The sequence below is a fragment of the Hyaena hyaena genome, unplaced genomic scaffold, assembly GCF_003009895.1.
Source record: "Hyaena hyaena isolate Hyena2069 unplaced genomic scaffold, ASM300989v1 scaffold_139, whole genome shotgun sequence".
Classification (NCBI taxonomy): domain Eukaryota; kingdom Metazoa; phylum Chordata; class Mammalia; order Carnivora; family Hyaenidae; genus Hyaena; species Hyaena hyaena.
In genome coordinates this window covers 2,960,444-2,973,297 of record NW_024080771.1, presented here as the reverse complement: position 1 = coordinate 2,973,297, position 12,854 = coordinate 2,960,444, and the positions used below count along the sequence as shown (strand labels likewise).

Sequence of the window (12,854 nt, the reverse complement as noted above, 5' to 3'; positions counted from 1 at the left end):
GTATTCCCAGCGGAGTGTTTGAGAGCTCCAGTTCCTCACATCTTTTCCAGCTCTTGGTATTGTTGGTTTTGATAGCTTTGATCGTACTAGTAGGCATATAGCGTTATCTCATAGGAACTTAATTTGCATTGGTCTAAAAACTAATAATGCTGAGTATCCTATCATGTATTTGTTTACCATTCATATCTCTTCCTTGAAATGTCTGTTCAAAGTTTTATCTTTTTAAAAATTGGATAGGTTGTTTTCTTACTGAGTTGTAAGAGTTCTGTACATATTTTGGATGTAACTCCTTTATCAGATAAGGAACTCCCCTGCCTTCTCCTTCCCTTCTTTCCTGCTCTCCTTTCCTCCTTCTCCACATAGGTTATCTGGTTGTTCTCGCATCAGCTGTTTTAAAGATTAATGCTTTTTCCATCAAATTCCCTTAGGAACTTTGCTGAAAATTGGTTAACCACGTATTTGTGGGTCTGCTTCTAGATTCTCTATGCTGTTCCATGAATCCATATGTCTGTTCTAAAGCTATTACAACTGTATTTGGACTGTAGCTTTTTAGGTAAGGTTGGAAATCAACTAAAGAACTCTTTCTTTGCTCTGTTTTTTAAAAATTGTTTTGGCTAGTCTAGAGCCTTTGCATTTTCATAGAAATTTTAGAATCAGTTTCTACCAAGAAAAAAAAAAAAGCCGGTGAGGAAGTTTTCTTTGAAATTGTGTTGAATATGTGGATCCATGTCACACAAATTGATATCTTAATAAGGAGTCTACCAGGCCATGAATATGATCTATGTATAGGAAATAGCCCCATACATACAGGGTTTGTTACTGTCCATGGTATCAGGCATCCACTGGCGACCTTGGAATGCATCCCCTGTGGATAAGGGGCACAGTTGTTCTTAGAAAGATCTTGTTTCATTGTCGTGTGACGTGTGTAGCTTTTGATGTCATTTCTGCTGTAATTCTTACCTTCTCTTTCTTTGTCAGATATTTTTTTCCCTTTGAAAGCTGTCAAAATTTTCCTTTTTCATTAGTTCTCAGCAGTTTGACTCTGATGTATCTAAATATGATCTTTTTTTCTTTTGCCCGTCTCCCTTGTGCCCTGTCCTTCCTCCTTCTCTCTTCCCTTTCTCCTCTTTTTCTTCCTCCTCTTCGTTTCTTCTCCTTTTTGTATTTTTCCTGCTTAGTGGTCTCTGAACATGGTATCTGTGTGTTTTGTTATAATTCAGTTACTTTGTCAAATTCTCAGCTATTATCATTTCAGATATCTCTTATTCTTTGTTTCTTCTCTTCTGTGGAGTTTCCAGTTACACATTTGTTAGACCGTTGGTATTGTTTTATAGTTCCAGTGTTTTTTGTTCCTTTTAATTTTTCACTCCCCGCGCCCCCCCGCCCCGCCCCTTGCTTCAGTTTGAGTAATCTCTACTGATTTATCTGCAGTTTTACTGATCATTTCTTCAGCTGTATTCATCTGTTACTGACGACATCCGCGTTCGTTTCATCTAGGACTCTCCCCCAGGATTTCCATTTGCTTTTGCTCTGTAGTTTCTTTTTTTTTTTTATTTTTATTTTTTATTTATTTCTAGGAGAGAGAGAGAGAGAGAGACAGCGTGAGCAGGGGAGGGTCAGAGAGAGAGGGAGTCACAGACTNCTAGGAGAGAGAGAGAGAGAGAGACAGCGTGAGCAGGGGAGGGTCAGAGAGAGAGGGAGTCACAGACTGAAACAGGCTCCAGGCTCTGAGCTGGCAGTCAGCACAGAGCCCGACGCGGGGCTCGAACCCACGAACCGCAAGATCATGACCCAAGCGAAAGTCGGACGCTTAACCGACTAAGCCACCCAGGCGCCCCTGTAGTTTCTCTGTAGTTTCTATCTCTCTGCTGAAAATTCCCATATGTTTATACATGTTGTCTCTTACGTTAAATCTTCTAACCTGATAGTCATAGATATTTAAAGTTTATTTCTTGTCATTCTAGCATCCAGGTCCTCTCTGGGTCCCATTTTGTTGACTTCTTTATCTTCTGACAATGGGTTATTCTTGTAATTTTGGATGTCTCGTAATTTTTGAATAAATAGTGTACATTATTGAGAAATTCATGGACGCTGAATTAATATTTATGTTGAGAAATGGGCATGTCTCTTCTGTCAGACTGTTAGTGGGGAGGGTGGCATCAATCTTGTCAGTAGTCGAGCTCATTTTGAGTTTTGTTGCTGCTGTCATCACTACTGACTTCACGTTCCTTCAGCAGTGGTACGCTGTCATCTGTACTTTGTGTGGGGTGAGGTTTGGGGTGGGTTTTTCCTCAGTGTTTCTGCTCCACCCTTACATTTCAGCAGTCCTTCTGCACTGTGCCAAGGGGTAAGGACCATCTGCATACTCTGCAGTCACCTGTTGTTGCTTATTACTTGATTATTAAGGTGGTGGGTATGGGGACATAGTTCTTGATTTTCTTCCCCAGGCTCATTCTCAGGCAGATTTTGTGTGGCTGGGTCTTGGAGGTGGGTTTTTATCAATGTTCCTGCTTCCTACCCCACGGTAGCCACACTTGACTTTGGATGCTCCTGGGTGCAAGAGAGTGTCCTGTCCCCTTGTCAGCATTTTCAGGCCTCTGCTTTATACTGGTGCAGGATCTTGCTCTCAGGAGGGTTTTCTACCCCTTTCCCCAAGGGCAGGTAGATTTTGCTTCTACTCCTTTTCCAGAAGCAGTGAGTCTTTGCCTAAGCCTCTGGGGGCAACAGAATTTCTTGTCTCTACCCCAGAGGCAGTTGAGATTTGTTTCTTCCCTTTCTCTAGTAGCTTGAGCTTTTTGCTTTGTATAAAAGAAAGTATAGAGAAGTCTGTAAAACTCCAGTGGCAGCCACTCACCAGCTGCATACCTGCTCCACTGAGTGAGGCTCTCTCTGGTTTCCAGTTGTTCCTCGGCTTGTCTTCTTGAGTGCTCAGGAGAGGCCCATGGACAAGAGCTTCTGCCAGAAGATCCTGGTTTTTCTAAACTACTATGCTAGCCCACACTCAGTCTTTTAGAATTTATTGGCATTTCATGTACTTTCTTCTCACCTGCATTTACAGCATTCATCTCTTCCTTCCGTGCTCACCAGTGTTGGAACACTTTGTGAGACTTGCCTCTCCCCAGAGGGGTTTGTCACTCTAGAGTTCACTTCACTTACATGCTTTACCATCTCAGATTGCTGGTTCAAGTCAAGTTATGATTTTTTACGTTCTCTGGTGCTTTCTCATTGATCTGTTTCTACATTCTAAGGAAAAGTGGAACATTCTTTACACCTTTTCAAGGTATACTGTTCTTACATCTTGCTTTTCTTTTCCACTCAGATCTTGGAATTTCACTTGTATCTTGGAGTTTGTTCTATAACAACACATAACTGACATATGATTCATTCTTTTTTTTTTTTTAAGAGAGAGTTGGTGCAAGTGGGGGAGACGGGCAGAGGGAGAGAGAAAATCTCAAGCAGGCCCCACAACCAGCGCAGAGCCCATGACCTGAGCCAAAATCAAGAGTTGGATGCTTAACTGACTGAGCCACCAGACACCTCCTTCACTCTTTTTTTTATTTGACTATTATATTGGTCGAAGTAGTACTCATATATGCATAAAAAGTCAAGATTTATTCAAGATTTGTAGTATAAGGGCTCAGGATATATAATAAAAAACCATGCTGTTCTGCCCTGCTACTGGCCATTTCTGCTTCTCTTTTCCTGAGGCCACCACGTACCACCTGCTTCAGCTGTTTGTTCTATTATTTTTATGTTGTCGGTCGCTCATATTGCTATTTCTAAATTTTTCATTTTTAGATAGTATTTGAGTTCTTCCTATGAAAAATGAAGACTTAACTCTCATTCAGATATTTCACATGTATACTTCTCTGCACCTTTCTAACTTAACCTCAAACTCTCTGCCAAGTAAACACATCATGTAATTTTTTAGTTGTTTTTTTTTTTTAAATCTTGGAGCTCTTTATCCTCCTCTTCTAATTTGGACTGATTGATTGATAGGTCTGCTGCAGAGCTACTCTTTTGGTTCTTCTATCCACCGTTATTTTGAAAATTTTTTTGCCTCTCTCCCTTGTTGAGTTGCCTATTTTCTGGATGGTTTCTCTTGTTCTTAATTTACTTATTTTGATGGAGCACATACTTTAGTAGCTTCCCGATAGAAGATAACTTGAGAAGGAAATATTTTTTGAGATCTTGTAAGTCTGAAATCTCTCTTATTTCCCACACAATTAATAGTTTTTCTGAATTGGAAATAATTTTTTCACAGTATTTTGAAGGCATCACACCAATGGTTTCCACCTCCCAGGACTACTTTTGAAACTCCATAGCCTTCAGCCTATATATGAAACTTTTATGTTTTTCCCCTTCTTTATGCTTTCTGACTTTTTTCTTTTCCTAGGGGTTCTGAAATTCGTGGATGATTGACTTGATATGTATGTTCTTTGGTAAATTGTGCTGGGCATTTGGATTTCTTTTAATCCTTTTATTATTGTTTTTTGACAAATGTCCCCAGGGATAGGGGACCAGGGGAGGGGGCTGGAGGGGAAGCGAGGCCTGAGCTCCACCACATTTGGATTTCAGTCTAGGGATTCATATTCCTTAAGTGGGAAATTTCTTATTATATTATTTCCTTGATAATTTCTTTCCTTCCATTTTGCTTTTGTTGCTTTCTGGGATGCCTGCTAGTTGTATGGATAGTCTTCTGATCCTTCCTTACCTGCTTTTGTTCTGTTTTCTAGTAGATTTCTGTAACTGTGTCTTCCAGTCTTTCTTCGAAATTACTTACTTTGACTATTGTATTTTTGACTTCCTAGCGCTCTTCTTCATTGTCAGAATATTCCTTTTTTAGAGTATCCTAGTCGTATTTAGTGAGTATAATATTTCTTTTATGGCTCTGGAAACGTTGAAAATTTTGAACCTTTTTTGGAAGTTTTATTCTAGTCCCTGTGTTACTTCTGCCATTCCTTGTAGGTCAGGAGCCTGGTCTTAGTTGGCTTCTCACTCTTCAGACTGGTTTTAGCCTATTCACATCTGCTAGGTCAGTTACAACCTGTGTTTCTGTTTCTCAGGTTCCAGATTTTGGTAGGCTTTTCTCTTCTGCTATTGACGTCTTTCATACTCTGTTTGGGGGCTAGGTGGGCAGAAGACAGGGAGAGAGAGTTTATGGAATATTGGGTTATCAATTTAGAGATGTTTAGGGAGAGAGAGAGAGATTACTCCTTCTGTTCATTCTGTTATGTTTAAGCAGAAACCTTATGAAGGGAGTTTTATTAGAGTGTTGGGGTAGAAGTCAAAGAGCAATAGGCTTGAGATTTAGTTGAAGGTAAAAAATTAGATATAGGGAATATAATCTAATATTTAACCTTGGTTATAAGTAGGATGAAAGGAAGAATGAAATGCTAAATTTATTATTACCAACTTCAGTTGAGCCTCTTCTGCCTGAGAATCTGCATTCTTCTAATCTGCCTGCTCTTCCTCTCCCTTGGGTATCTCATTCCTTACTACACTTTCCTCAAACTTCTAGTGTCCCTCAGTGATCTCGTGTTGTAGAGCACAGAGAATGTGGAACTGGGGTCTCCCCAGGTCTTCCATCAACATCCAACTGCATTTACGAACATTTACTCTTCCTCTGTCCTTTCACAGTGGTAATCTATTTGCTAGAATTGTATTTCATGCTGATATGTGGAGTTGATTTATCCATTTGAACGTTGACATCTGATAATTTAAATATAAAATGCTGATTATAATAGGAATATATCTCCTCCTCTTGGAGTACTTTATATCAATAATACCAGCTCCACACAAAGAGAACATAACCAGTTAAAGACACTTATTAATTTGACTAAAATACTACTACAAAATATCTTTATTTCTATCCAAAACAGAGATCAAATCATTTGACAGAAGTTAGGATATTACAGGTTTTACTTAAAGTTTGGACTTAGTTTTCAATATTCTGTGTATGTCAGTAGCAATATTGCATGACCCTTGTCAGAACTTGTAGAGAACAGACACAGTGATATTTCTGTTTTTAATTTGACCTCACAAGCAGCTCTTTTAGTCACTTCAGTAATTGTGATGATTATTATTGTTTACTGTTTGAATAAGAATTGTTTACTTTTTAACCATCTAGATAGAGCCCATGTTGTATATAATACATGTACTGAATATGGGACTCTCTTGGTTACTTAAGTCGTAAAATTAGATGAACAGATAAAAGCAGGAGACATATGAATAGATTCTCCTGTAGAAAAGGAAGAAATGATACCGTTCATACTAGTTACTTTTGTGTCCACAGTCCTGGGGTTAGAGAGGGAGAGAATAAGCAGAATAGTTATGTGAGAGACTTTTGCGCTTGCTCTAATTGATTAGTTAACTTTTTTTCTTTTTGAATAAATCTGTTTCTCTGGATTTAAACAATTGACTTAATCTTTCAGACAGGAGAAAACAAAGGATGGAGTGGTCCAAAGCCTGGGTTTCCTGAACCAACAAATAACAGTAAGTTTTCATTTTCATGTTAACTACACTTGGTTAACACTTGGTCCATCACTGGTTCAGTTATTAGTCTGGCACTGGGTATTTATTGGATCTGTTTGGGTTGGAGATGTTGCGGGGAAGACAAGGAAGTTGTGGTGTTTGCTTTCCTGGAATTGACAGAAGACATAAGCACTGAAGTTCTTAACATGGTTTAGTCATTGCAGACCTACTACCATTTACTCCACACGGTAATGATCTAATTTTTAAGTTGTTTCATTGCAACATTGTAATCAAAGAATCAAAACATAAGGCAATTATCTGTAAGTCCATTATACTCTAAATCAACTGTTTGAAGTTTCAGTTCTTTTTAGGTTCACACACATTTTTATATAATTATAATATACATGAAAGTTTGTACTGTTTTCATTTAACATAGTAATAAGCATTTTTCACATTGTACTGAGTTGTTAGAATTTTTAGTATTTTATTAAATTTACAATAAAATCATGAGCAGTTTCATTCCAATTATGGTGTTGTCAACACAAAAATCTACTCCAGTTTATTTCTTTTTTCAAAGGTACATGACCAAGCTGTGGAAGCACATTTAGCTTCCTTTAACTTCCTCCCACCTCTCCCAAAAAGTATCTGTTTTCACTGATGTGACCATTTTACTGTAAATCAGTAAAACAAAATAGCCAGCCTGTGAAGACTGAAGTCCTCAGTGAAGCCAAATTTATCTCCTTTCTAACTCTTTCTCTTCCTTACAACCTCTGGAAGCTGACTAAGCTTAAATATGTAAATTGTCATAATGAACGGTATTCTTTGATATTAACAGCTTATCTCTTGATATATAATGAAATTAGCAACAAACTTTTATCAAAGCACTCTTATGAGAATTGAATCTTGGATCATCAAAACTAGCCTCTTGAAAAGAATATTTCAGTGAGGTAATTGTATTCATGAGTTACTTTCTGGGAATAATTTAAATAATTTAATATGACTCTGAGCATTTGGCCTATATGTGTATGTGTGTGTGCAATATATATATATATATATGAATGATGAATGTGATAGGCTCAGCACATAGTTCAAAGAAAAAAATGGAATGAGTTCAAGATTCTCTGAGAGTTTGTATTTAATTCCTTTGATGTTTGAATATACAGGTGTATAATTATTTGGTACAGGATTGTATAAGAAGTATTAAATTGATTTTAGTTTTATATAAAGTACTTAGCATGGTATCCATTACTAGTAAGCACATAGTGATTGTTGATTTTCTTCTATGCCTTCTCCCTCCCTTTTAAAATAAAAATTACTTAATTCTTTGTAGGCTTATCAAGAATTCCATGCTTACACTTTTTATCTGTCAGATGTTTTTTCATATACCAGCTGACCAATGTATATGTAGTTTATATTTGAGTAGTTACTTTGGGCACTAGATATTTTTTTCAAAGAATATAAACATTATACATTTGAATATGGAAGTCAGATAGTTATTAACTTGATAGTTTTAACATGAAATCACATGATAGATAGCCTGCAGACTCCATCATTTAAGAGTGACGTTTTGGCTCTTAGCTTTATGTGTTTGTTAATTTTTTTTTTTAAACATGCAAGGGGTTTTGGGACTTACTTGCAAGTAGGGGGAAGAGATGGCACAAAGAGGCCAGTGAGTTTTAGTGATCAGAAATGTGTAAGAGTGCATAAAAGATTTGCTTTAGACATAATGTTAGAAGTGATAATGCTGTTCGGAGTGAGTGTAAAACTTAACCGAACTGTTCACACTTTAGAACTTTCTTTGGTTTCCAGTAGTTCAAATTGAGTATTTGAAAGAAGATATGATCCCTCCGCCCTTCCAAATTCTGAGAGGTGAGAAAGCCAATACCAGGGTCCTTCCCTCTGATCACTGAGTGGTCCCTGCCGCAGGTTGCCACTGAGGAGGAGGCAGCTGGAACTGCTTTGCTGCCTGAGGGCTGGTGCTGATGGTGCCTCGTGTCCTCTGAAATACATTAGGAAGAGGTTAGTTTCTTAGCAACTGATCATTCAGGTGATAAATCCATTACCTGAAAATTAATTTAAATTTGTATATTATGGTAATATTTATGTTAAATTCTTTTTCTACTTAATTCCTTAAGTTGATATTCTGCCCTAAGTGGTTTCTGTCCCTGGAAGAATGCCCGTGTTGAGTTTTGCAGGCAAAGGTCAGAGCAGGCATCTCTTTGGATGATACGTGTGGGGGAGGACAGGAATTTGAGGTTGTCAGTGCTGCCTGCCCCACTGGCATATTTTCTAACTTTGAGTAACTTCACATCTTTTAATTCAATGTGCATACCAGTTTATAATGCGAAGTGTCTCTAATAATCTAACATTTGTAAAATGGTTAACTTAACATTCTTGAATAACATCTGAAAAGGTAACATTACTTTGTAAAAAACAGAATGTTATCATAAAGTGACTCTTTACAGTGTTTTCTTTATTAAACTCTACATTACTTTACAAATTGTAGTTAGCCAAGTATTATTTGGATAAATATTAATGAAATTAACTTGGAACCATAGTGTATAAAAATTAAAAGCAGGGAATGCAGAATTGGAAAGGAGAAAGAAGATAATTTTAACCTGGCACAGCTAGCACCTAACTATAAGTAGACAAAAAAAGTTAATGTGCATGTGCATTTAATTTTTGAAGTGGAAGATTTTTTTTTTAAGATTACAGTCATAAGAAACTGCTAACAATTACAACAAAAAATAGTTTAAATGGTTTTGCAAGTGATTGTGATTGCATAGCCCGGCTCCTGGCTTGATTGCCTGCAGATTTAAAATATGGACCTAATTTTTGCATGCTTCTCAGGCTTTCTTCATTGTATTGAATTGCAGCAAAAGGTAGACTGTGCTAAGTGTGTTTTTACCCTTTGGATCACTGTCATAGTCATGTTGAAGTGCAAGAACACATAACTTTGTAATGTGAGGTTTGTGTTAAATTTAGCGTGGGGCAATTTTATGCTTGGCATACACATAAAAAGCTAGATTTTTACAGATGAATGACTAACAGGTTTTTTTTTTTTTTAAGATCATGCATTTTAAAGATCTACTGACAGCTCATGGAAAACTTTGTAAAATATTTAGATACAGTTCTGTTGATAATATCTTTTATTTTGTATTCACATTCCATGTTTCTTATTAATACAGAGTTTTACTTAAAAACAGGTTCATTGTTTCTTAAAGGTGAACTCTAGCTTAATTCAAAATTGGACTAAGCTCAAAGGTATTCACTGGTATGTGCTGAATCCACCCACTAAAAGATTATTTGGAGGCATTTTTCACATAAGTATTTTTCCGTTAACCTTTTAAAAAGTTTTATTTAGCCCCTGTGAAATACGCTGGCTCTTCTAGGTTCATTAAAGATGACCCAGGACAAATACTTTTGGGATAGGGTAGAATTCTTATTGACCTTTACGGTATTATAGTTGACTTGCCATTTTTTGGGGGTCACTTTTGTGTCCCATCCATATATTATTAAACTCTGTGTATACGTCCTGAAACCAGTAGACTACAACATCCCAGTGACATGGCTTAAGATAGATTGTAGGCTTGTTTCCCGTATGCTGTGTGCTCTACTTAGAACCTCTGCTTTTTTGTGTGGGTATGGGTGAGGGTTGTACTTTTAAGATAACAGATTAATAGAGTCTTTAAGTATTTTGGTAGAGTTCCTTGAACAATCTGTTTTTGTGCCTCCCCTAACAAAACCACTTTGTAATGAGACAACTAAATTCGTTGGAGCCAGTTGGATTTAAATATTAAACTAAGCGGGGCGCCTGGGTGGCTTAGTGGGTTAAGCATCTGACTTTCTCTTAGGTCATGATCTCGCAGTTCGTGGGTTCGAGCCCCGCATCAGGCTCTGTGCTGACTGTCAGCTCAGAGTCTGGAGCCTGTTTCAGTCTGTGACTCCCTCTCTCTCTGACCCTCCCCTGCTCACCCTGTCTCTCTCTCTCCTAGAAATAAATAAAAATACTAAAAAAAAATATTAAACTAAGCGATTAAGTTCCTTGTTTATTTGGACATAAATACTGTGTTGGAAATTTGAGAGTGTAGCTGACTTACAGCTATCTACTTTTAAAAGATTGTTGGGTTATTTGCACCCTGGTTGATTATCTGTGAATAAAGTCTTGTCCCATACAGAGAGGGCTATTTACCTGGAGCAGTTGGGGGCAACAAGACAGATACATCCTCATTACTGCACCTGCTGAGATGGCAGGAGTGCTTTTCCTTCCCTGGGCAAAGGATGAAAGATCCAAATGTTCCATAAAGATACATTGGTGGCTATGTTGGACTTCGCTGAGTGGTGAGAAGCTATAGCCCTTTTTGTAACTGGGACTGGGATTCTCTTGTCTTGCCCATTGAATCTCAGGAGAGGAGAGGCAGCATTAAGCTCGCCTCTGTTGTAGTCACACAAGAGGAGTTTGTAGTTAAGGGCCCATACACTTTAGGAAAAGGAAGGTAAGTCTTTAGTCAGATGAACAAAGACAGTATATTTTTCTGAAATATTCTCAGGAAAGATTGAATTTACATTTTCATGAATTTAAAAACTTGTTTGACTCATTTTTACCCAAAAAGATTGAAATACATGGTTTTTTAAAAAAGGAAACCATATGAGCAGTTTATTTTTTACTTTTATAGTTTATTGTCCAGTTGGTTTCCATATAACAGCCAATACTCATCCCAACAAGTGCCCTCCTTCGTGCCTGTCACCCCGTTTCCCCTCTCCCACCACCCCAGCAACCCTCAGTTTCTCAGTATTTAAGAGTCTCTTATGGTTTGCCTCCCTCCCCCTCCTTAACTGTTTTTCCCCCTCCCCTCCCCCATGGTCCTCTATTAAGTTTCCATATGAGCAATTTAAAGATGCATTTATTGATTGCAGAATGAGAGTATTAAGTATAAGAGTAAAGGATGAAAGCATGAAGAAGAAAGAGAAGGAGTTAGGTACATAAAAACTAAAAATGAATTCATGAAGCAGCACAGGAAAATGAAAAGACAAATGATAAACAGCCTAAATATCAGCATATATAGCAAGAGGATAAATATAGACAAAGGACACATATAGTTTAATAATAATAAAGTAAGAAGTAAATACCCCAATAGGAAAATGGCCAAAGGACTTAAGGAGACATTTAAAAAGAACAGATATTAAATCATGAAAAATTGCTCAGTAATCAGGAAAGTGCAGATTAAAATAAATGTTATGTAATTTCTGGTCCATAAAAATTGGCAAGGAGGGGCGCCTGGATGGCTCGGTTGATTAAGCATCCGACGCTTGATTTTGGCTCAAGTCATGATCTCACAGTTTGTGAGTTCGAGCCCCACATCAGACTCTGTGTTGACAGTGTGGAGCCTGCTTGGGATTCTCTTTCTTTCCCTGTCTCTGCCCCTTCCCTGCTCGTGGTCTCCCTCTCTCTCAAAATAAACAAATAAACAAACAAAAAAATTGGCAAGGATTTAAGAATGATAAATCTAAACGTTAGGGAAACAGGCTCTCAGATACTGCTAGTAGGATTGTGAATTAGCACGGACTTTCTGAAACAAGAATACAAAGATTAGGCACATTTCTTTCCAAAGCTTAACTAAAAGATATGGAAAAATGGAGATTTTTTCCATAATAAATATATACTGGCTTTATAATCAGAAAAAATATATAGTTAAAACACTCACAAACGTTGGCTTAAATTGTACAATCTGGCTGAGTTTAAGCACATAGTGTATAGTAAGCAGGTAGGGTAGCAGTTATCTACAAACTGAAGTCCCTTGGGGAACCTTATATGACCTTTTTTTGAAAGAAGAGATAATTTGTAGTTTTTTAAAGTGTAACTGAAATTGTAAGTATGGAGGTTTGTTCTGGAAATCTGAAATATATGCTCTTTATTCTCAGAGCTCTGTGGGGATTGAAAGGTTTCTAAATCTAGCATTTTTGTAACTGGAAGAGAACAGAGTAATGACATATAGATGAAAGTCACCCAGAGATTAAAAATTGAAGTGTTAACTACTTAATTGATTTTCTCTGTTATCAAAGAATCTCTCCAATAAGAAGAAGAAAATAAAGTTAGTGCTCAAAATTACTTATTCATCAGCTTGTCCCAAAAGATAGAGTTTTCAGAATCCAGTGCAGTATTACAGTTTGCTAAGAAATGTTAAGCTTGTGTGTTACCATCTTTAGGGGAAAAATACAACTTGATGCATAAAGTATTTAGCACATTTATGCAGATGATAATAAAATAAACACTCATGAACCCACTACTCAATTTAAGAATCAGAACATTATGAATACCATTATGTTTCCATTTTCCTCTTTCACGGCCCTTGGCCTCCCACGTGTCTCCGCAGGGGGGC

The 12,854-nt window shown here is 37.3% G+C and overlaps 1 protein-coding gene across 5 annotated transcripts in view; it reads left to right on the top strand.

The window, feature by feature from the left end:
- The window catches only part of STAU2 (staufen double-stranded RNA binding protein 2), a 298,759-nt gene that overhangs the window by 141,228 nt on the left and 144,677 nt on the right, over positions 1-12,854 (top strand). For all 5 annotated transcript variants that reach the window (XM_039238380.1, XM_039238379.1, XM_039238381.1 and 2 more), the window contains one exon: positions 6,435-6,495. In XM_039238380.1, the coding sequence (XP_039094311.1) occupies positions 6,435-6,495 (61 nt within the window). The remainder of the gene's footprint in view (positions 1-6,434; positions 6,496-12,854) is intronic.